Raw genomic sequence first — 25444 nt, forward strand, 5'->3', positions numbered from 1 at the left:
TGCAGATGGCAGCATAAAATTACAGAGAGATATTAATAGATTAAGTGAATGGGCAAAAGTGTGGCAAGTGGATTTCAGTGTGGGCAAGTGTGAGTTCATCCACTTTGGACCTAAAAAGGATAGATCAGGGTACTTTCTAAATGGTGAAAAGTTCAAAACAAGGAGATCCAAAGAGACTTAGGGGGTCCATGTATATAGATCATTAAAATGTCACGGACCGGTACAGAAAATATTCAAAAAGGTTAATGGAATGCTGGCCTTTATATGCAGAGGACTAGAATACAAGGGGGTAGAAGTTATGCTACAGCTACACAAAGCCCTGGTTAGACTACACCTGGAGCACTGTGTTCAGTTCTGGGCTTCGCACCTTTAGAAAGGATATATTGGCCTTGGAGGGAGTACAGCATAAATTTACTAGAATGATACCTGGACTCCAAGGGTTAAATTATGAGGAGATTACACACACTGGAACACAGACACTCACATTTTCTGGCTGCGCCCAAACATCCAGCATTATTGGCAAAAGGTATTGAATGACATTCAAAACATCACCAAGGACCCCACAGAAACAAGCACACTGCCTCTTGGGTCTCTCTATTGTGACCCCCATCCCTGATCCCATCACTGTCACCACCCCCCCCCCCCAAACCCAGTCCTGATCCCACCATTGTCAAACTCTGAGGTTTCTTCCTAATTTCAACCCATTGGTTCACCTCATTCAGGTGACAGCAGGTGGCCCTCCCCTCACCCTGTCAATTATTGAATGTGGTCGGTTCAAACCGTTGCAAATTTAGATCAGTTGGTGGTTGTGGGGAGAGGAAGTGATTGATGGCACTACACCTGCACAGAAAGAATAATATATTCCAGGGGTGCCCATCCTTCAGCCCTGAGCTGCGTGTTCCTTGGAAGCCCATGTAACTCAGTTCACACTCACTATGGGAGATAGCCCAGTCTGAGAATATCATATGTTGAACCAGGAGACGTTCTTTGAAACACGGGCCCTGTTCCTGGCCCAATACAGCACCTGAACCATGTCAACATCCGCTGGCACAGAAATCACATACAAAGCCCCCGCTATGCGCCTCGCTCCACCCAAATTGGATAACTCTCAAATCCCTAGTGGCACAACCAGCAATGACTAACCACCGAGACACTGGGTGAAGATGGCAGTCCCAGGACTGCCCACAACTTTACACATCAGCGGAGACGGAGAGGCACGATTTTGCTTTAAATGGGAATGGTCATTAAGGGCGCAGCCAGCTTATTTCCACAATGGTGTCTCACGCAAACTAGGTAGTGCCGCTTCTCCTGAAGGTGCTGACCCACGCTGGGTTCGGGTGTCAGAGACACCAGCCGCCCAATTGGTACCTCGTCCAAACAATTGTTTCGTCACGTGAACCTTGAAAGTGAGTGTTGACAGGCTCTTTCACAGTGTGTGGCATCACCGTCCAGTCTGATCCTATTCTCAGCCAATGTCCACACACATTTTCCAGGAGGACTCACTGAATGATGTTTCGGTTGGGAGGCACTGGCTGGTGTTTCACCTCTCCCTAGTCCAGGGAGACTGAGACAGGTTGTGGCACCGTCAACTAACTCAGCACAAACCAGGGACTGAAACTGGGACCATCCTGGTTTGGTTGGCTCAGTATCACACTGGCTGGCGCACTTACCCAGTGACTCAAAGTTTGACAAAACATGTGCCTTCAACTCTGTCTCACTCCGAAATTTAGAACATGCAAAAACAAAGCACCTTTGGGAAGACTGGAGGAGCGGATTAGACTTGTACATGCAACAACAGTTCACAGGACAGTCAGGGATTAGGAGGTCCCTTTGACCCATCCATCCAGAAAAATCTATAGCCCTCCCCCCCCCCCCAATCAGAGCATCAAACTGTTTGTTAAATGATTCCAGGGGTTTTCACCTCCACTACCCGACCTAGAAGTTGGTTCATGTGAAGAAGAATTTCCTGATATCTGTCCTAAGTTTGCTTTTTCCCAGTTTGAACCTTTGTCCTACTTTCACAGTTCATCCATAAGTCATCTTCCAGATGTACCATCTTTAATCTGTTTATTAACTTATGTAGAACAACTTGCATTTATATAGTGCCTTCAACACAGTAAAACGTCCCAAAAGTGCTTCACAGCAGTGTGATCCGAACAAAAGAAGTGACACCAAGCCAAAGAAGGAGACATTAGGACAGGTGACCAAAAGCTTAGTAGAAAGAGGTAAGTTTTAAGGTGTGTCTTAAAAGGAGAGAGAGGTGGAGAGGTTTGGAGAGGGAATTTCAGAGCTTGGAACCTAGACAGCTGAAGGCACGAGTGGGCCGAAGGAAGTTGGGGATTCACAAGAGGCCAGAATTGGAGGAACGCAGAGTTCTTGGAGGGTTGTAGGGCTGGAGGAGGTTACAGAGAGAGGGAGGGGCGAGGCCATTTAGAGGGATTTGAACACAAGGATGAGAGTTTTAAAATACTCTACGCAGTCCCCTCTCGGTCACCTCCTCTCAAGGGCGAGAAGCCTGAGTTTCTCCAATCTTTCTTCATAACTCCATGAGTCCTCTGATGTCAAGGATCAGCGTTCTCGTGGCAAGGTCAAGAGAATCACAAGAACTTCCTTTGGTTGAAAAATTTCAAGGAAGAATTAACAACCTTTAATTTATTACGTTTTCTATTATTGTTTAAAGCGGAGTGTTGATAACATCAAAAGAAATGGACCCAGAGGGGTGATTGAACCCAGCAGTATATAAGAGTGGAAGTGATACCTGAAGCAATATTAGCTCAGTGAGTTGATGCAGTGAGCAGCTGGGGCTTTTTTTGTTAAAAGAGAGGAGATTGCGGGGTGATTTGGTAAGAGTTATTTAGAATTGGGAAGAGATGAGACAGAGTAGATAGAATCAGACTGCTTCCAGTGATTTAGAGGGCTATAACGAGGAACATGGGTAGAAGATTAAATGTAAGAGATTTATGAGAGAGTAGCAGAAATTTTTTTTTTTTAAAAAGAGATAGTGATTGAAGCAGAGATCATGTCAACATTTAAGAACAGATTGGGGGAGTCCAGGACAAGGCCACATAACCTTAAATTCAAAGCCTGACCATTCAGGAGAGAAGTTAGGAAACACTTCTTCACACTAACAGCGGTAGAAGTGTGGAACTCTCTCCCACAATAAGCAGTAGATGCTCGCTCAATAATAATTTTAAATCTAAGATCTATAGATTTTTGCTAACCAAGAATATTAGGGATATGGAGCCAAGGAGGGTAAATGGAATTAGGATACAGATCAGCCATGATTTCATTGAATGGCGGAACAGGCTCGAGGGGCTGAATGGCCTACTCCTGTTCCTGTGTTCCTATAGGTGGTTGAAGGAAAGGGGGTTAAAGGGATATAGGGACAGGGTGAGCATGTGGGATTAGGACAACTGTTCCTACTTGAGGTCAAACCCAGAAAAATAAAATTAATGACTCTTCATGAACATTCACCCTTCAGACTAAAAGCGGAACTGGTGACAAGACCCTCTCTTCAAACTCCTCCACCATTTTGACAATTGTCATCCCTGTCTTGAGGTAGAGCACAGCAGTGTCACTTCTAACTTGCAGTTCTAAACAGCACTGTCTAGAAGATAATTTCTCTCTGGGCCTTCGACAGATTCATTCAATTTTCTTTTACTTCATCTCGAGGGAAGAACTGACCGGCGTCAACAACGCAATCCATTGCCATTATTGGTGGTTGCTTAAGAGAGGGGGGGCCGGAGATGATCCTTGCTTGTGGAAGCAGGACTGAGGAAGAGGAAGAGAAAGGGGAAGTGAAGTAAGGAGGAGGAATAACTTAAAACGGGAAAAATAATAACCCTAAACTGATACAGTTTTGTTCCCAGTAACCAGTCTATGTTCACTCTTAACATTGTTTACTTCACAGACACAATTGAGAAGTTTAGTCCTGTTACTGATTAACTTTGTCCACTTTAGGAGCTTGACTTGACTGTTGTTGACATTCAGCCCAGAGCTGCTCTTTCAGTCAACCTCAGAACTGGGCGAAAAGACACTCTGGGCTACAAGAGTAGGGCAGAGGTTAGGTACTGTGTGATGACTGGCTCTCTTTCTGACCCCCCCCCCCCACCTCAAAGCCTCAAGTCAGGAGTGTGATGGAACACTCACCACTCGCCTGGATGGGAGCAGCCACAACAAAACATACCAGAAGCTCGACACCATCCAGGACACAGCCGTTCGCACGATCAGTGCCCCTGCCCTTGGGCTCAATATCCATCCCCCTCCACCACCAGTGCAATGTGGCTGCAGTTTGTAAAGATCTGCAGGGTGCACTGCAGCAACTCAACAGGGTTACTTCGAAAGCACCTCCCTACCCTGCGACCTCTACCATCGAGAAGGACACGTGCAGCAATATTGTGGGAACATCACCACCTCCACGTCACACGCCATGACTTCGACCTATATCACCGTTCCTTCATTGTCATTGGGTCAATATTCCTGGAATTCCCTACTTAACACCATTGTGGGAACACCATCACCAGAAGGACTGCAGCGGTTCTAGGAAAAGGCCCACCACCTTCTCAGGACAACCAGAGACGGGCAATAAAAGCCACCTTGCCCACATCCTGAGTATAAATAATGAAATCCTGAAGAAAACCAACAGGTGAGAATGTCAAGAGCAGCCCACCTTTTGGTTATGATCTGAAGACCCTCCTCGGTCAGAGGTCATTGAGGGAAGGCATAATTCTAACCGACTATACTGCGACACAGCAAAATACTCACAATGAAAACTAGATTATTCCAAATATTTCAAATTTGGGAAGGGGATTCCCCAAGTGACCTTTCTGGGGCAAATATGGTAAGGAATAAAGTATTACAGTGTAACAATGGATTTTACCCCAAAGTAAATTTATCATAAAGAAAATCTCACGGATATTGCGATACTCTCAACTACTTCTTATCTAGTCCATCAACATCACGGGGACAGGATGTCCATTCATGGTGCTCAATGGACTGGTTTCAAAAATAATTCCACAAGTTTTAGAACATTGAACGTTTGGATAGGAAAGCAAAACTTTGATTCTGATATTTCTACTTCAAAGCCTTGTTACCATCCTGGGATTGGTGATCTTTCCCCATCCACCTTTTTTCACTCCCTGTGGCCACAATCTCTGTTAAACTCCAATATTTCCTGGACCTCACTCTCCTCTCCCTGCATTCCCCCCCCTCGCCAACATGACCACAAGCTGTTCCCACCAATCTAGTTTTCATCCTAGTCCCCCTCACTTGTTTTTGCAATAATCTCACTTACCTTGGCCTCGATCTTGTTCCCTCCATCCCTGAACTCACAGGCGCTCCAAGCTTCGAAGCCTTGCTGTAAGAAATATTCAAAGCTTTGAAGCAGAAAAGATCAGGTATCATTACAACTTCAACTATTGAAACACGTTGTATTAAGTCAGCCCACGTTCAAAGATTAAACTCATGCAGGTCACCTGCTACTGTCCTGGGACCAGAAATTACATTTTCGGTATTGCCTGAATTTCTCCCTCTACCTATGAACCAAAATCTTCCAAGTGTGCCAGTCGGAATCTTACCCCAGTCAAATTTCCAACAGGTTGGCCACACACTATTCTGAAAACAGCTGTGTCTCTAGAACATGGGTGGTGTCCAAGCAAAGTGGTGGGGAAGACTGGCCATATGAAAAATTGGGAGATTTCCCCGTGTGTTCCTATGAATGGCTCCATAGCACGGTATTTTCGGCAATCCCCTTTTCCCTTGAGAATCCCAAAGAATCCTACGCCGTTTCAGGTAAGTCAGTCCAAGATTTCTGTGCTCGTGGGACACTTAGATACTTAACATCGAGCCTCAGGGGACCACGTGTGAAGTTTACATCGACTTTTCCATTAAATTGCAGACATTTCAGATTGCTGATACCAACACATCTTGGTGTTCTGATTTAGCATTTATCCACCCAATGAGGTAACAGCGTTAAGAACAGGCCTTGCCAAATCTCCCGCAAAATTCAAACAGGACAAACCACTGATTGAGAAATATAAATACAAATAGAACTGAGTTTGGACTTAGAGGGCCAGATTGTCAGGTCTTGTGGTTGATGAGCCACAGTTTGGTCACTCCTGGTCTAGAAGATCTCCTGCATCTTCATTGTTTTTGCATTGAACACAAGATCATTTCTCCACTCTCAATTCAAACATTGGATACAACAGCTTGCATTTATATAGCACCTGTAATGTAGTAAAACGTCCCAAGGCGCTTCACAGGAGCATTGTCATGCGAAATTTGACACCGAGCCACATTGAGATATTAGGACAGGTGAGGGAGGTTTTAAGGAGCAAATTAAAAGGAGGAAGAGGTAGAGAGGTGGAGTGGTTTAGGGAGGGAATTCCAGAGCTTAGGGCCTAGGCTGCCGAAAGCATAGCCACCAATGATGGTACAATGAAAATCGGGGATGCTCACAAGGCCAGAATTGGAGGAGCGCAGAGATCTCGGAGGGTTGCAGAGCTGAGGGAGGTTACAGAGATAGGGAGGGGCGAGGCCTATCAAATCCTTTTAGCGTTTTAAACACCTCGATCAGATCACCCTTCAATCTTCTATGCTCAAGGGAATACACACCAGGTTGATGCAACCTGTCCTCACAATGTAACCCTCTGAGCTCTGATCATTCTGCTTGATCTCAATGTTGCCCTTGGACATGACTCCTCATGTGCAACGCCATTGGAGATCGGTGAATCATAAAATAATTCCCGTGGAATTATACCACGACTGGTTTAGACAGGTGGGTAGATTTCTCCACTCTCCAAACCCTCTTTCTGACTGCAGTCTGACTCTTGGAAACATGGTGCTGTTATATCAACAGTCTATACAGTATCTAAACAAACATTACCAGGGACAATGAGATGCAGACAAATGGGTTGTGTGCACTTGACATACAATGAAGTGTTCACAAAGCTCAGCTCACTATCCCCAAGCTCTATTTTTGCAGTATTGTCTGAGAAGTGGCTCGATTGGAGTATTGTCTCTTGCGGTTCATGACTACTAATGTGATCCTGCTCCAGTGCCCACCTTAGAATCATAGGAAGTTACAGCACAGAAGGAGGCCATTCGGCCCATCGTGTCCGTGCCAGCCGAAAAAGAGCTATCCAGCTTAATCCCCCTTTACATAGAAACATAGAAAATAGGAGCAGGAGTAGGCCATTCGGCCCTTCGAGCCTGCTCCGCAATTCATTATGATCATGGCTGATTCTGCATCTCAATACCATTTTCCTGCTCTCTCCCCATACCACTTGATGCCTTTTTTTGGTCTAGAAATCTATCTAGCTCCCTCTTAAATATATTCAATGACTTGGCCTCCACAGCCTTCTGTGGTAGAGAATTCCACAGGTTCACCATCCTCTGAGTGAAGAAATTTCTCTTCCTCTCAGTCCTAAATATCCTAACCCGATCCCTGAGACTGTGACCCCGGTACTTTGTCCGTAGCCCTGTAGGTTACAGCAATGCAAGTGCACATCCAAGTACTTTTTAAATGAGTGGAGGGTTTCTGCCTCTACCACCCTTTCAGGTAGTGAGCTCCAGACCCCTACCACCCTCGAGGTGAAAAAAATTCTCCTCAGCTCCCATCTAATCCTTCTACCAATTACTTTAAATCTATGTCACCTGGTCACTGACCCCTCTGCTAAGGGAAATAGGTCCACCCTATCCACTGTATCTAGTCCCGTCATAATTTTATATACTTCAATTAAATCTCCCCTCAACCTCCTTTGTTCCAAAGAAAACAACTCCAGCCTATCCAATCTTTCCTTATAGCTAAAATTCTCCAGCCCTGGCAACATCCTCGTAAATCTCGTCTGTACCCTCTCTAGTGCAATCACATCTTTCCTGTAATGTGGTGACCAGAACTGTACGCAGTACTCAAGCTATGGCCTAACCAATGTTTAATACAGTTCTAGCATAACCTCCCTGCTCTTACAGTCCAGGCCTTGGCTAATAAAGGAAAGTATCCCATATGCCTTTTTAATCACCTTATATACCTGTCCTGCTACCTTCAGGGATCTGTGGTCATGCACTCCAAGGTCCCTTTGTTCCTCTACACCTCTCAGTATCCTCCCATTTATTGTGTACTCCCTTACCTTCTCTGCCCTCCCCAAATGCATTACCTCACACTTCTCTGGATTGAATTCCATTTGTCACTTTTCTGCCCACCTGATCAGTCCATTGATATCTTCCTGCAGTCTACAGTTTTCCTCCTCACTATCAACCACATGGCCAATTTTTGTATCATTTGCAAACTTCTTGATCAAGCCCCCCACATTCAAGTCCAAATCATTAATATATACCACAAAAAGCAAGGGACCTATTACTGAGCCCTGCAGAACCCCACTGGAAACAGCCTTGCAGTCGCAAAAACACCTGTCGACCATTACCCTTTGCTTTCTGCCACTAAGCCAATTTTGGATCCAACTGGCCACTTTCCCTTGGATCCCATGGGCTTTTACTTTTTTGACCAGTCTGCCATGTGGGACCTTGTCAAAAGCCTTGCTAAAATCCATGTAGACTACATCAAACGTGTTACTCTCATCAACCCTCCTTGTTACCTCCTCAAAAAATTCAGTCAAGTTAGTCAGGCACGACCTTTCCTTAACAAACCTATGCTGACTGTCCTTGATTAACCCGTGCCTTTCTAAATGACGATTTATGCTGTCCCTCAGAATTGATTCCAATAATTTGCCCAGAGGTTAGACTGACTGGCCTATAATTACTCGGTCTATCTCTTTCTCCCTTTTTAAGTCACCTTTGTAGTCAGGGAGGATTGGAAAATGACGGTCAGAGCCTACGCTATTTCCTCCCTGGCTTCTCTTAACAGCCTGTGATACATTTCATCCGGGCCTGGTGATTTATCTACTTTCAAAGATGCTAAGCCCCTTAATATTTCCTCTCTCACTATGTTTATCCCATCCAATATTTCACACTCCTCCACCTTGACTACAATCTCTGCACGCCCCCCTCTTTTGTGAAGACAGACGCAAAGTATTCATTAAGAACCATACCCACATCTTCCGCCTCCACACATCGAAACCAAAAAGGTAACCTAATAGGCAGTACTCTTTCCTTAGTTATCCTCTTGCTCTTTATGTATTTATGAAACATAAGTACACATTTTATTACCGCTTTTTGTGATTTTCAGGCTTTAATCTCGAGTCTAAGTGATGGTAGTGGGCCCACACGTTGAGAATTAGTACCTGCGACTGACAGAACATAATATTGCATGTCTTCCACTATCTGAAAGGGTTAAATTATATGAGGACAGGTTGCACAGATAAGGCTTGTATTCCCCTGACTCTCGAAGATTATGGGGTGATCTGATCGAGATGTTTAAGATGATTAAAAGATAGATAGAGAGAAACGATTTCCTCTGGTGGGGGAGTCCAGATCAAGAGGGCATAACTTTAAAATTAGAGCTAGGCCGTTCAGGGGTGATGTCAGGAAGCACTTCTTCACACAAAAGGGAGTGGAAATCAGGAACTCTCTTCCCCCAAAAAGCTGTTGAAATTTTCAATTTACCCCCAGCCTCAAGACTGAGATTGATAGATTTTTGTTGAGCAAGTTTATTAAGAGATAGGGAACCAAGGCGGGTAAATGGAGTTAAGGTACAGATTAGCCAGGATCTAATTGAATGGCAGAACAGGCTTAAGGGGCTGAATGGCCTCCTCCTGCTCCTACAATCTGTGGAACGACACAGCCAAAAAAATTCTGGAGAAGCACCTGAATTGATGCAGGGTATCGAGGCTATGAATCCTGGGCCAACTAACATTTCCAAGACTGAGATGGATAGATTTTTGTTAGGTAAGGGCATCTAGGGATATGGAACAATGGTGGGTAAACAGAATTGGGGTACAGATCAGCCATGATCTGATTGAATGGCAGAGCAGGCTCAAGGGGCCGAATGGCCTACTCCTGTTCCCATGTAACAGGGTGTCTAGTGGATACAATCTTGGATAGATTGGGATTTACCATGAGTTGTCTGGTATCATCTCTAAAAAGTTTGGTGCTACTATCTATCTGAATATTATTAAAAAGCAAACTTACCACAAACCTTACTACTTGTCATGATTTTTGCTCATATTTCCATGTCACCAATTACCATTGTAAAGCCAGTGACAAGCAATTCCGGGCGACTTAAAACAAGGGTTTAATGCCAAGGAAAGCTCCCTCTTCACTGTCCCAACAATGGTGGTGGTCTGGTGGTCGGGTGGGGGGCATGGGGAATAGATTTGCTCTGGTCACTCCCTATTAGCAACATCATAATCATAAGAACATAAGAAATAGGAGCAGGAGTAGGCCATACGGCCCGTCGAGCCTGCTCCGCCATTCAATCAGATTCCAGTTCCTGCCCGATCCCCGATAATCATAGCAGGAAGATTCGGTCTGATCATTTCTAGCGAAATTGTCGCTTTGTTCTTGTAGAAACTTTCCCAGTGTGTTCAGAATATCACTAACATACAGCGAGCAGAGGAAACCATCCCCCCACCCACAACCCTCGACAGGAGTCATAACCTCAGAAGGCCACTCCCTACTGCACCAATGTGTCTCCAATACCAATCATTCCATGTCCTGTTTCAGGAACATGCTGAATTGTTTCTATACCTATATAGGACAAGCATTCCAATGCATTGTGTACCATTAAAGAATGCCAGATTATGGATTTGTTTTTAAAATTGCTCGAGGATCTTCGAGTGCACATGGTTTTCTCCTCTCCTCCCCTGCTTTTTCTGTTCCAATGCAGCATTCGGGAGAACCAGTCAGGGCTGCTGCTAACTGCACCCTTCGAATGACGCCCCAAACCCCGCCTGAGACCACGTCAGCAGAAGGTATCGCCACTACCCTGCATTAGTGGAAACTCTCCTGCTGTTTGCAAGTTCTGAGACTATATGCTCACAGATTACATCTCCCGCTCAGCAGTTATTCAGAGATATCATAGAGCACAGGAGGAGGCCATTCTGTGCCAGCTCTTTGAAAGAGCTATCCAATTATTCCCACTCCCCTGTTCTTTCCCCATTGCCCTGCAATTTTTTTTCTTTTTAAGTATGTATCCAATTCCCTTTTGAAAGTTACTATTGAATCTGCTTCCACCATGCCTTCAGGCAGCGCATTCCAGATCACAACAACTCACTGTGTAAAATAATTTCTCCTCGTCTCCCCCTTGCATTTTTTGCCAATTATCTTAAATCTGTGTCCACTGGTTACCAATCATCCTGCCAGTCGAAACAGTTTCTCTCTTTCTACTCTATCAAAACCCCTCATAAGTTTGAACACCTCTATTGAATCTCCCTTTAACTTTCTTATTTCTAAAGACAACAACCCCAACTTCAGTCACATGGAAAGACTACAGAAGTCCCCTCCTCCCTGGTACCAATCTGGTCAATCTCCTCTGCGCCTTCTCCAAAGCCTTGACATCCTTCCCAAAGTGTGGTGCCCATTTTGGACACAATACTCCAACTGAAATCTAACCAGTAACTTATAAAGATTTACCATAACTTCCTTGTTTTTGTACTCTATGCCTCTATTTATAAAGCCAAGGATCCCATATGCTTTTTTCACAGCCTTCTCAACTTGTCCTGCCACCTTTATATCCTTTATCAATCACATGAGTTCTGGGGACCACACATGTGCTGCACAGATGACAGATGATGTCAAGTGAGGTCTCACTTTTATTTTTGGAGTCAGATATACCGGCATTTCTCACAAGGAAATGTGAGACTATCAATACTGTGAATCATGTTACAAGGTGCTGACATTACAAGGAGCTCAAATATCAAACAGAGTGGAAGGCGTCATCAATATTTGAATGTCACGTGAGCCCTGAGATGGGGCTCTTGAAGCACATGTCTACGTCCTTTTTGAAGCAGAAAATTGTAGGACAGGATAAGGTCGGCTGTCCCAACATCTGCCCTTTAATGATGGGTCTGATCTTCCCCTTCTCACCATAACCCTCAATCTCCTCTTCATCCAGAGGTTCTAGTTGTCTCCTGAGCCCAATTATACTATTTGTTTCAATGGCCATCCCTAGTAAAGGTGTCAGCTGTGGCTCAGTGGGCAGCAGTCTGACCTCTCAGGCAGAAGGTTGTGGGTGCAAGTCCCATTCTGTGGACTTGAGCATAAAATCTAAGCTAATGCTCCAATGCAGTACTGAGGGAGTGCTGCAATGTTGGAGGTGCCGTCTTTCGGATGGTGACGTTAAACCTTGGCTCCATCTGCCCTCTCAGGTGGATGTAAAAGATCCCATGGCACTATTTGAACAGCAGCAGGAGAGTTCTCCCTGGTGTCCAGGCCAATATTTATCCCTCAATCAACACCCTAAAACAGATGATCTAGTCATTTATCTCATTGCTGTTTGTGGGACCTTGCTGTGTGCAGATTTGCTTCTGCGTTTCCTACATTACAACAGTGACTACACTGCAAAGCGCTTTGGGTCGTCCTGAGTTTGTGAAAGGCATGATATAAATGCAAGTTCTTCCTTTTAACTCATATCATGTCCATAAATGATTCTGCCCAAATCTCCTTTTGATTCTTTGACCACTTCAGTACCTTGTCCGAGTGGCCACTGTCTACATGAGCTGTTTGAGCAAGTTTTTTTTAAAATTCGTTCACGGGATGTGGACGTCGCTGGCAAGGCCGGCATTTATTGCCCATCCCTAATTGCCCTCGAGAAGGTGGTGTAAGAACATAAGAACATAAGAAATAGGAGCAGGAGTAGGCCAATTGGCCCCTCGAGCCTGCTCCGCCATTCAATAAGATCATGGCTGATCTGATCCTAACCTCAAATCTAAATTCATGTCCAATTTCCTGCCCGCTCCCCGTAACCCCTAATTCCCTTTACTTCTAGGAAACTGTCGATTTCCGTTTTAAATTTATTTAATGATGTAGCTTCCACAGCTTCCTGGGGCAGCAAATTCCACAGACCTACTACCCTCTGAGTGAAGAAGTTTCTCCTCATCTCAGTTTTGAAAGAGCAGCCCCTTATTCTAAGATTATGCCCCCTAGTTCTAGTTTCACCCATCCTTGGGAACATCCTTACCGCATCCACCCGATCAAGCCCCTTCACAATCTTATATGTTTCAATAAGATCGCCTCTCATTCTTCTGAACTCCAATGAGTAGAGTCCCAATCTACTCAACCTCTCCTCATATGTCCGCCCCCTCATCCCCGGGATTAACCGAGTGAACCTTCTTTGTACTGCCTCGAGAGCAAGTATGTCTTTTCTTAAGTATGGAGACCAAAACTGTATGCAGTATCAGAGGATCAAGTGGTGTATCAGAGGCGAGTACAATTCTATCCTCACCTAATATCCACATACATAGAATTTCTACTAGAGTTCACTGGATAGTAATGAAGAACGTGAACCCTGGCTGATTTTTTTTTTCTCCTCTTCTTCCAGGGTTAGGGTGAGAGCCTAATTGTAGCACTCCTGCCTCCACCCTGCTGAAATCAGCTAACTCAAAGACCAGGGATTGAACCTTGGGCCTGGTCAGTATAACTCGGTGTCAGGCGAGGCAGAGAAATAACCAACTGACCGTCATTGGAGACAACTTCAGTTTTAAAAAAAATGTATTTTTTTTAAAATTACACATGAATACGTTAGTTATTGCTTAGCTTTTACTGGCAAATGAGATGTCAAGCTGTGTATTGATATTTTCACCACGGTATAAATGTTAGTAGTCACCCGACAGAAAATGTCTAATTCGCCTCTGCTGCCAATCACAGTGTCAGGCAAATAAAAGTGGCAGCATTTCGAAGAAAGAACTTGCATTTAGATAACTCCTCTCGTGACTTCAGGACATGCCAAAGCGCTTTGCAGCCAAAGTGCTTTTGAAATGTAGTCACTGTTGTAGGAAATGTGGCAGCCAATTTGCGCACAGCAAGATCCCACAAACAGCAACGTGATAATGACTTGATATCCTATTTTTGGTGATGTTGGTTGAGGGATGGATATTGGCCAGGACACCGGGGAGAACTCCCCTGCTCTTCTTCGAAATACTGTCATGGCATCTTTTACATCCACCCAAGAGGGCAGGTGGGGACTCGGTTTAACATCTCATCCGAAAGAGGCACCTCCGACTGTATTATTTAGAGGGTCTTAAAACCATTACTGGCTTGGAGAGACACACTATTGACTTGTTGCTCCAGTTTAGTTGCTAATGACACCCTCAAGGAAGGGAATGGCTATAACATTCCTAGCAAAATGGTCTCTCATTTTATTCCTGTGCTTCAGTGTCTTCGGAACAGGCTGCAGTAAAACGGCCTTCCTACAACAACAACTTGCATTTATATAGCGCCTTTAATGTGGAAAAACGTTCCAATGCGCTTCACAGGAGCGATTATCAAACAAAATTTGACACCAAACCGCATAAGGATATATTAGGCCAGGTGACCAAAAGCTTGGTCGAAGAGGTAGGTTTTAAGAAGCGTCTTAAAGGAGGAGAGAGAGGTAGAGAGGCGGAGAGGTTTAGGCCCTAGTCAGCTGATGGCACGGCTGCCAATGGTGGAGCGATTTAACTCAGGGATGCTCAAGAGGCCAGAATTGGAGGAGCGCGGAGATCTCGGAGGGTTGTAAGGCTGGAGGAGGTTACAGAGATAGGGAGGGGCGAGGCCGTGGAAGGATTTGAAAACATAGATGAGAATTTCGTTCTGGAAATCTGTTGCATCACTAAGTGTCATTCACACAAGTACTCCCACTTCAGTGGTTATTGTGGGGATGACTCAATCAATCACCTGATGTCAACAATGAGCTTTGATTGGCTGATTAAATAGCCCTGGAATACTGTAGGACACCAATGCTTAAGTTGATCACCATTTTGTTACATAGATTAGATAAAGTAGGAAACCAGCTGATGCTACAAGATTAAATCAGTGTATAAAATCCTACATTTGTAAAATGAGCTTCCAGATATGATCAGAATTCTAGCATGGTGCCATTAACTGTAACATATCGACACACAGGGTGGAACTGAAGATTTTTTAAGCTGCTCCCTTGATCGCATTCCCACTAATCTGCTGACCTCCCAAATTTCCCTTCCTGGCCCTCAAATTGGTCCACATTGTAAATGGTTCCGTCTCCTCAGGTCCTTTTCAAAATTGTCATTATCACCCTCCTCCTCAAAAAACCCACCCTTGACCCCTCTGTTGTTCCAAATTACCATCCCATCTCCAACCTTCCTTTCCTCTCCAGTCCATGAACATGTAACAACATGCCCATCTTTCCCTCAACTCCACGTTTAAACCCGTCCAATCAGGTTTCCGGCCCTGCCACTGCACTGAAACAGCCCTAATCAAAGTCACAAATGACATCCTCTGTGACTGTGGTAAACCATCCCTCCTCATCCTTCTCCACCTGTCTGCAGCAGTTGACCACACCATCCTCCTCCATTGTCCAGTCCAGTGGGACTGCCCTTGTCTAGTTCCACTCTTACCTATCCAATCATAGCCAGAGCATCTCCAGCAATGGCCTCTCTTCCCATCCCCTTGCACCATTACCTCTGGAGTCCCCCAAGGATCTATCCATGGCCTCCTCCTCTTCCTCATCTACATGCTGCCCCTTGGTGATATCTTACAAACACATGGGGTCAGCTTCCACAAGTATACTGACAACCACCAGCTCTACCTCACCGCCACCTCTCTTGACCCTTCCACTGTCTCTGTGTTGTCAAACTGCTTCTACAACATCCAGTCTTCAAAGAACCACAATTTCCTCCAGTTAAACATTTGGAAGTCAAAAGCCATTGTCTTCGACCCTCACCACAAATTCCGTTCCCTTGTCATCCATTCCAACCCCTCTCCAGACACCATCTCAGGCTAAACTAGACTGTTTGCAACCTCGGCATCCTATATGACTCTGAGATGAGCTCTCGACCTCAAATTCCTTCAATGCCTTGCCTGTTCCTATCTCCGTAACTTCCTCCAGGCCTACAACCTCCCCAGAACCCTCCCTTCCTCCGACTCTGGCCTCTTGCGCATCCCCCCTCCCTTCGCTCCATCATTGGCAGCCAAGCCTTCAGCCATCTAGGAATTCCCTCCCTAAACCAATTTTTTCCTAAAAACCCGTCTCTTTGACCAAACTTCTGGTCACCCCTTCTAATGTCTCCTTTGCCAGTCATTTTTGCCTGATCAAATCTCTGTGAAACACTTTGGGATCGTTTTCTACTGTAAAAGGTGCTATTTAAATGTAGGCTGCTGTTGGATGGTTTGAGAATTTTTTTATTAATGAAGTTTAGGGACTTTGGTACACCCAGCATCAGTAACAAGCACTCTCAGGTCAGGTACGACAGGGATTAGATACTCCCTCAACTGTGTCCCGACAATATATCTTATTGGGCACTTCAGAAGAGCATCCATTATTTCACCAGCTTTGCCACACCAGTCATCCCAGTGGCCTCTAATGAGGGAGGATTTAGGACCCAGTTATTAGCATTATCGTGCTATGAAGTCATAGCCAAAACAAACTGGGTTCACCCTCGTTTCACTTAGGACTAAGTACCAGAGAGAGAAGGCTTTACCCCATTTGTTTGGGTTGTGTTTAAACGCAGGTCCCAGATGAGGGGACAGTGTGTTCACTCTCTGGGGCCACCCAGTCTCCATTCTGAAAATGTTTTGAAACAAAACAGACTGCTTTTAAGTTACAAGATTCATTTAGCAACTTGGCGGTACCGAGCGCTTCCGGTCCCCTAGTCAACACAAGTCAATGGGATTGTGATGCGACGGGAAGTAAATATTCTTGTTGTACCTGTTCTCTAAGTCGTTCTTGCTGTCCTCGGATTGCTGTGGCATGGTGAGGATACTTGTGCTTCAGGTGATCGAGAAAGGCTTCCCTTTTCCTTTCCATGTCCGACTTCTGCATCCCGGTGAGCGCCTCCAAGCTTTGGGCCGCTATCACCGTGTGGCGCCTCTCAGAGGTGTGAACGAGGCCCACGTTGGAGAAACGTCGAGTTCCATTCCCCAGGGTCCTGTACTCCCTGGGGTATTCTGCATCGTCTGCTGAGATCATGTGCGAGCTGGACTTGTCCAAGTCTAGAGAGGGACAAGAGGGCTTGTGTTAACAACGTTCACATCATCATAAACCACTGGTTGGGCCTCAGCTGGAGTATTGCGTCCAATTCTGGGCACCGCACTTCAGGAAGGATGTCAAGGCCTTGGAGAGGGTGCAGAGGAGATTTACTAGACTGGTACCAGGGATGAGGGGACTTCAGTTATGTGGAGAGACTGGAGAAGTTGGGGTTGTTCTCCTTAGAGCAGAGAAGGTTAAGGGGAGATTTGATAGAGGTGTTCAAAATTAAGGGGTTTTGATAGTTTCTCCTTATTGACTCTGTTTCCAGTGGCAGGAGGGGTGATAACCAGAGGATACAGATTTAAGAAAATTGGCAAAAAAGCCAACGGGGAGATGAGGAGAAATGTTTTTACTCAGTGAGTTGTTGTGATCTGGAATGCACTGCCTGAAAGGGTGGTGGAAACAGATTCAATAGTAAATTAAAAAGTAACTTAAACATTTAAGTTTAAAAAGGAAAAATTTGTAGGGCTATGGGGAAAGAGCAAGGGAGTGGGACTAATTGGATGGTTCTTTCAAGGAGCTGGCACAGGCACAATGGGCCAAATGGCCTCCTTCTGTGCTGCATGATTCTATGATTCCAACAGTGACTACACTTCAAAAGTAGTTCATTGGCTGTAAAATGCTTTGGGACATCCTGAGGTTGTGAAAGGTGCTACATAAATGCAAGCCTTTCTTTATCAACCAGAATTTTCACTCAACCCCCAAATACTGTATTAACACACATAAGCTGTACCCCAAATTTCAGCCCCAACTCAGGGAAAAAAATATGAACTCCTTACAGGCTGCACACCCAACTTAAATTGATTTTTTTTTTGCTTTAAACAAGTGTAGTTTGTAAACCAGCCAATACAGCACTACCCCACATTTTACTCTTTCTAAAGTCTTTACATTTCTGTGTGTACCTTAGTCTTAGTGTCAGTGGATCCAACACCAGCATACCCATGCTGTGAACAATGTGCATGGAAAGGTTACACATTGACATGTCAGTACAGTTGTATATTTTGCTCACACGGCACTTACAGGAGCTTACACTGATAATACGCTTCTTCCCCTCCTTGCTACAGTATCGTTATATGCTTCAGAATGACAACCTGTTCTAGCAGTGGCTTACCTGGGCAGGGTGCGTGTGGGGAGGAGGGGAGAGGTGGGGGGGGACAACCCTACCTTATGAAGGTGTCGCCTCTAAGTCAGAAAGTTGTGGGTTCACAGTCCCACTCCAGAGACTTGAGCACATAATCCAGGCTGACCCTCTCAGTGCAGTACTGAGGGAGCCCTGCACTGTTGCAGTTGCCGTCTTTCAGATGAGACGTTAAACCAAGGCCCCATCTGTCCTCTCAGGTGGACATAAAAGATCCCATGGCACTATATTGTAGAAGAGCAGGAGCGTTCTCCCTGGTGCCTTGACCAATATTTATCCCTCAACCCCAAAACCAGATTATCTGGTCATTGTCACATTGCTGTTTGTGGGATCTTGCTGTGCGCAGATTGGCTGCCGCATTTCCTACATTACAACAGTGACTACACTTCAGAAGTACCTCATTGGCTGTAAAGCACTTTGGGACGTCCTGAGGTTGGAAAAGGCGCTATATACGATTATACTATATCGGGGGGGAGGAGCTAAATACGATTAAAATCACTCAGGAGATGGTACTCAGTAAAATAATGGGACTCAAGGCGGATAAATCCCCTGGACCTGATGGCTTCCATCCTAGGGTCTTGAGGGAAGTGGCAGTAGGGATTGTGGATGCTTTGGTGATAGTTTTCCAAAATTCCCTGGACTCAGGAGAGGTCCCAGCAGATTGGAAAACTGCTAATGTAACACCGTTATTTAAAAAGGGTAGTAGGCAGAAGGCTGGAAATTATAGGCCAGTTAGCTTAACATCTGTGGTGGGTAAAATTTTGGAGTCTATTATTAAGGAGACAGTAACGGAACATTTAGATAAGCATAATTTAATAGGACAAAGTCAGCATGGCTTTATGAAGGGGAAGTCATGTCTGACAAATTTGCTTGAGTTCTTCGAGGATATAACGTATAGGGTGGATAAAGGGGAACCAGTGGACGTAGTGTATTTAGACTTCCAGAAGGCATTCGACAAGGTGCCACATAAAAGATTATTACTTAAGATAAAAAATCACGGGATTGGGGGTAATATTCTGGCATGGGTGGAGGATTGGTTATCGAACAGGAAGCAGAGAGTTGGGATAAATGGTTCATTTTCGGACTGGCAACCAGTAACCAGTGGTGTTCCACAGGGGTCGGTGCTGGGTCCCCAACTCTTTACAATCTATATTAACGATTTGGAGGAGGGGACCGAGTGCAACATATCAAAATTTGCAGATGATACAAAGATGGGAGGGAAAGTAGAGAGTGAGGAGGACATAAAAAACCTGCAAGGGGATATAGACAGGCTGGGTGAGTGGGCGGAGATTTGGCAGATGCAATATAATATTGGAAAATGTGAGGTTATGCACTTTGGCAGGAAAAATCAGAGAGCAAGTTATTTTCTTAATGGCGAGAGACTGGAAAGTACTGCAGTACAAAGGGATCTGGGGGTCCTAGTGCAAGAAAATCAAAAAGTTGGTATGCAGGTGCAGCAGGTGATCAAGAAAGCCAACGGAATGTTGGCTTTTATTGCTAGGGGGATAGAATATAAAAACAAGGAGGTATTGCTGCAGTTATATAAGGTATTGGTGAGACCGCACCTGGAATACTGCATACAGTTTTGGTCTCCATACTTAAGAAAAGACATACTTGCTCTCGAGGCAGTACAAAGAAGGTTCACTCGGTTAATCCCAGGGATGAGGGGGCGGACATATGAGGAGAGGTTGAGTAGATTGGGACTCTACTCATTGGAGTTCAGAAGAATGAGAGGCGATCTTATTGAAACATATAAGATTGTGAAGGGTCTTGATCGGGTGGATGCAGTAAGGATGTTCCCAAAGATGGGTGAAACTAGAACTAGGGGGCATAATCTTAGAATAAGGGGCCACTCTTTCAAAACTGAGATGAGGAGAAACTTCTTCACTCAGAGGGTAGTGGGTCTGTGGAATTTGCTGCCCCAGGAAGCTGTGGAAGCTACATCATTAGATAAATTTAAAACAGAAATAGACAGTTTCCTAGAAGTAAAGGGAATTAGGGGTTATGGGGAGCGGGCAGGAAATTGGACATGAAGCTGAGTTCGGATCGGTCAATGCCCTGTGGGTGGCGGAGAGGGCCCAGGGGCTATGTGGCGGGTCCTGCTCCGACTTCTTGTGTTCTTTAGATTTGTGGTTGGGATCAGATCAGCCATGATCTTATTGAATGGCGGAGCAGGCTCGAGGGGCCGATTGGCCTACTCCTGCTCCAATTTCTTATGTTCTTATGTTCTAAGTTCCTTCTTTCTTTCTTGACCACAGAATCTCGTTGGGTTGGGAGCAAGGGCAGTGGTGGACGCCCATCTTCTGTCTGCTATCAAACCTGCTCCTCTCTCTATAGGGGCGTTGCCATGGGACTCGTTAGGTCGTTCTGGTTTGACTGGTCAGTGGACTGATTGATCGATTGCAGTATTGTCCCCACCAACCCCCCTCTCAGGGAGAATGTCCAGGCTGTGGAAAGTCTCCAGTCTTGGGCAGAGAGTGAAGAGCACTTTCTCCAACCAATGAATACTTTACCCACATTCTTCTGGGTCGGTAGGAAGCAAAGACCTCACCAGACTAGGGGGTTGCAACTTCTCGCTTCTAGGAGCTACGTTCTGCTACCCTGCAGCAGGGGACCCTCGAACCCCCAGAAATAAACCCCGATGCCAAATGAGGTGCTTCCAACATCAACTTGTGATATCTTACTATCCAACATTCATTTCTTGCTGATATTTCACCGTAAGCTAAATCAGGTTTTTTTTTAAATTATATATAATTGTGGTTGTGAATTGCTGACTAAATATAGAGCATCGCTCTGGCAGACTCACTCACAAGTCTCGTGTAGTGCCGTTTGTTAAAATTGGATAGCCATGTGGTGAAGGATAGAACACTAGAGCCTGGCCTTTAGTTTTGTCTCCAAGCCCTTACACACACACACCACACCCTAGATAAGCTTCCCTATAAAAAGGATACGAGAGAGTCCCCAACTGATACTCACCACCTGAATACAATTAACACCATTTACTGGCACACTTCTCTCTCCCACCCTTACTACATCCACTCCCACTTTAATATTAAACCAGCTCCAAACTCACCAAGCTCTGCTCTATAATTCTCACACCTCCCTCATTGCATCCAGAATGTGTTATTAGAGGCCAGAGCTATGCCATTCACACCATTTTTCCCCAGCTGTAAATGATTTGCTGTGAACTGGATAATTCACGATCCCAACGGAAAACCCAATCGTGTTTTACCCCAGCTCCACTCCTAAGGCCGAGATAAAGCATGTTCCTTACAAAGATCTGCGTGGCGTTTGTCTGTTCATTACAACTGGATAAGAAGAAGCAGGCTGAAAATAGCATCTAAAACAAAAATTTCTGAAAATAAATTGCATCTAAAAAGAGAAAAGAGAGGATAGAGACACTTCCTCAGATCTGAACGAAGGGCATCTCCATGAAATATCAGCCTCTCCTTTCAGATGCTGATAGTCTTTTGGTTAATGCGAGTCCATTACACAAATCCAGACCATGGTTTCCCTCAGCTATCCTTACGGTTTGCTCAGTCCTATAACGTATTTATTTTGATTAAAATAGCGGTATTTTACAGAGCATTATGTGCTTCCAGGAGATTACACTCTTCACCCGAGAGCGATTTGGCATGAAGATAACAGCGGTTAGCAGGGAGGGGGGTAAAGAGATACAGAATGAGCAAGGGGCCAAGGACACAGAGCTTCACGTCAGCAGCCAGAAAGAGCTGACACACCAAACAGGCCTTACTGTGAGCGTTGGAGAGAATAATCGAATGCTGACCAGTAGACTATTGATTTATCTTAAACAAGTGAAGAGCAAGATTATTATCCGTGAGTGATGAAGGATTGACCAAGGTCTGTAGAACAACTTGGAGTTCTGTAGCACTAACCCCCACCCCCAACACACAATGGAGAGAGCACAATCTCAGAGGGTTTTACAGCAAGATGGATGCCGAGCAGTCAAGAAAGGTGACAGGGGGGGAACCAAAGCATGTTCAAGGAGCCTTTTGAAAACAGGATACGTGGGGGAATGGGATGTGGTGAGGCAGAGGGACTCTGGGAAGGAGTTTCAGAGGATTGGGGGGGGGGGTGAAACAGTTGCTGAAAGAATGGGTGGAGGGGGCAGAACCCTCCAAGATTGCCCTGGAGTCTCCGGAAAATAAACTCTAATCGTCAGGACACTCCCCTGTAAGCAACCCAGGAGAAAAATCAGAGGAGCAATAACAAATTGTGTTTTTAAAAATAATCTCTTTGAACATTTTTGTTCATTAGTTCTAAAAATATCGGACATGGAGAAAAAAAGGCTGTTTGACTGAGTCAAGAATCATCCAATCGGGTAACCAAGAGTCTATTCGCTTTCCAATTGACCGTGGGAAGGCTGGACGACGCGAGAATGGACCTGTTGAGCGACCAATGGCGGGAGTGTAGGGGCGGGGAAGTTGGAGGCAGGCGGTCAGAGGCAGGCGGTCATGTGATGACACCTCCAGGCATATGTCCAACCAGAGTTGGCAATCCCAGTGCAGAAGGAGTGTGAGAATGAGTACACCAGTTACCGAGGTGTTGACGGCCGTTGCACGGGGCTTAGGTGGGGCAAGACCACAGATGTAGTCAGTTCCTTTCTTCTCCCCTCGCATTATGGGGATCCTGGGGGGTAGCAGCTGGTAATTGTTGGGTGTTCTGGAATTGGGCCTGAATAATATTGAAGAGAAATCAATTCCTTTGCGTCTTTGCCTTTACTGAGCCGCCATGTTGTAATCGACTGATCCTTTTGGACTCCAGTGGCCATTTCTGGTCCTGTACATTCCAGCCAGGAGCTCACCAAATGAATGATAGAATTACCTCCAGGACAAGGCTCCCTCTGCTGGATACACATGCAATTTCACAACACTACCTTAAATCAGGAAAGTCCAAGCTCTTTGTCTTCATGCCACCTTGCAGCCCACATTTGAAGTTTAATCAATTTTGCTATTCATCTGCTTAAACTGGTCGACAATTACACATGTTGGTGTACTAATTTATAGATTATTCACCAATGAGGCAACAAAACAATTTGCCCCCAAGATCAGTCGATATAGACCTAGTACCAGTCCCTATTCAATGAGATTAGCTAATTCAGCACGGAGCCAGGGAGAGAAGCCAAAAATGACCACCACCTTAGGTCTGAGTTAGTAAAACATACCGACTGGACTATCCCCCTCTCGCCTTTCCCTCCCCCCACACCCCCTCCCCAACCACACGGTACATAGGGCGGAATCTCCCCCACTCTGGCTGGAGGTACAGTCGACCAGGGACTGATTTGAAGTACGGCAACAGTAGTGCTTGCTCCTGCCACCGAATAAGTCAGTGGGGTTGCCAACCCTCCAGGATTGTCCTGGAGTCTCCAGGGATTGACGATTAATCTCCAGGGCTCTGCTGCGAGCAACACCCAGGGAGAAAAATCATAGAGGGTATTTAAAAGAGTGTTTTTTTTTCCATTTTCTTTGAACATTTTCATTGATTATTTGTAAAAATATTGGAGATGGAGCAAAACAAAAGATCGTTTGACTAGTAGTCAAGATTAATCGAATTGGGGGAACAAAGAGTCTGTTCACTGGCTGTGGGATGGCGGTGCGCCTGAAAGATGGACCAATGGCAGGAGCGTGGAGGCGGGACGGTTGGAGGCGGGAGGTCATGTGATGAAACCTCCAGGAATACACTCAACCAGAGTTGGCAACCCTGTAACATTTGGGAGGCAAACAAACAATGAAATCATTACTCGCCTGTCTGTATCCTTACACCTCCTGATTATAAAGAGAAACAAGTTCAGAGGAAGCTGCTTCTGCTGGGCTGCGATAAGGTGCAGAGCATGAATTCGGATTTCTACATGACTGACAGCATCGCCAGTACATCTGCGGGTGTGACTGATACAGGCCCCGAGATAAGTGGGAAAGGGACAAATACTCGAGGCTCACATTAGCTTGTTTAAATTGTGCTGCTTTCGGGTACATTAGTATGAAATTTAGTTTGACTCTAAATTCCATTAAGGGTCTCGTCAAATCGCTCTGCTGTTGCTGCGTTTTTTTTTTGAATGTGTACCGAACAGCAAACAAGATATTTCAGCGACAAACTTGTAACTATTGCAGAGAGAGGAGCTAAAGGACACTGTCAGAGAGGAGCTAAAGGACACTGTCTGTAGCTCACTTGAGTCCCAGTATCTGAGGATCGCCAACTCTGGCTGGACGTATTCCTAGAAGTTTCATTACGTGATCTCCCAGTCAAACAGCATTTTTCCCCCATCTCCAATATTTTTATAACTAATAAAGAAAAGTGGTCAAAGAAATTGGCCCTACGATTTTTCTCGCAGTATTGTCCAGGAGATTAATCATTCGTTCCTGGTGACTTCAGGAGGGCTGGCAACTCCTACAGTACCTCAACATTGCAAAACTCCTTGGGGTGGAAATTCATAGGGATCAATCCCTACGGCCGAACGAGTAGGCCGGAAGATATTGGACCTCGGGCCTCACTTAAATTACACCAGCGGATGCCTACTGGGAGTTGCCAGGCAGCTTGCTGGCAAAGAGACCTCCGATATCGGGCCGCTGGTAGCAGCAGCAGCAGGTTAAGTCTTTAAAGGGGAAGGGAAGGCACCGGTTAGGCCGCACGTAGACCTGGTTTTCCTGAACACAGCCAGCCTGGCGTCAGAGTGCAGCTTGAACCCACGACCTTCTGACTCAGAGGCAAGAATGCTGCCGCTGAGCCAATGCTGACACCCAAGGGCTCGGGATTGGAACTGCAGCCTTTGCCACACTCAGGGTCAGTGACTGTGCCTCCTCTTCATCCCTGGAAGTGTAATGCGGCTCCTCGCTCAGAGCAGCACCTCGATGGAGAGTAATTAAATCCAAGCACTGAGGTTCATCAGTTTACGATCACTGCACTCGCCGTCTGTGGTCTGTGTCTCACACAGCTCATGCCTCATTCAGCCACTTCACATACTCCAGGTGATCAGGTTAAGTAACCACCTGGAGAAGACCACAGTATCTGCTGCTGATAACTTTGGGGGGGGGGGGGGGGGGAGGGGGGTCCTACGATGAGTCAACGCCAGCCAGGGGTGGGCGACTGAGAGGGGAGGAAACAAGGGTTGGAAAGTAATGGTAGTTTCTCCTCTTATTTCTTGCCTCAGTTTCTTTGGCAGGAGTGAGAGAGGGTGAAGCAATGTGTTGAAAAGA

General features: G+C 45.5%; 1 protein-coding gene across 7 annotated transcripts in view; it reads right to left on the reverse strand.

The window, feature by feature from the left end:
* Window positions 1–25444, reverse strand: part of srcin1a (SRC kinase signaling inhibitor 1a) — a 338217-nt gene that overhangs the window by 243068 nt on the left and 69705 nt on the right. For all 7 annotated transcript variants that reach the window (XR_010957996.1, XM_067968775.1, XM_067968774.1 and 4 more), the window contains exons 3-4: window positions 16775–17058; window positions 5294–5356 (exon numbers count right to left, since the gene is read on the reverse strand). Coding sequence is in view for 6 of the 7 variants with exons in the window: in XM_067968775.1 (XP_067824876.1) it covers window positions 5294–5356; window positions 16775–17058 (347 nt within the window). In the remaining variant the exon portion in view is untranslated. The remainder of the gene's footprint in view (window positions 1–5293; window positions 5357–16774; window positions 17059–25444) is intronic.

The sequence above is a fragment of the Heptranchias perlo genome, chromosome 30 (assembly GCF_035084215.1).
Source record: "Heptranchias perlo isolate sHepPer1 chromosome 30, sHepPer1.hap1, whole genome shotgun sequence".
Classification (NCBI taxonomy): domain Eukaryota; kingdom Metazoa; phylum Chordata; class Chondrichthyes; order Hexanchiformes; family Hexanchidae; genus Heptranchias; species Heptranchias perlo.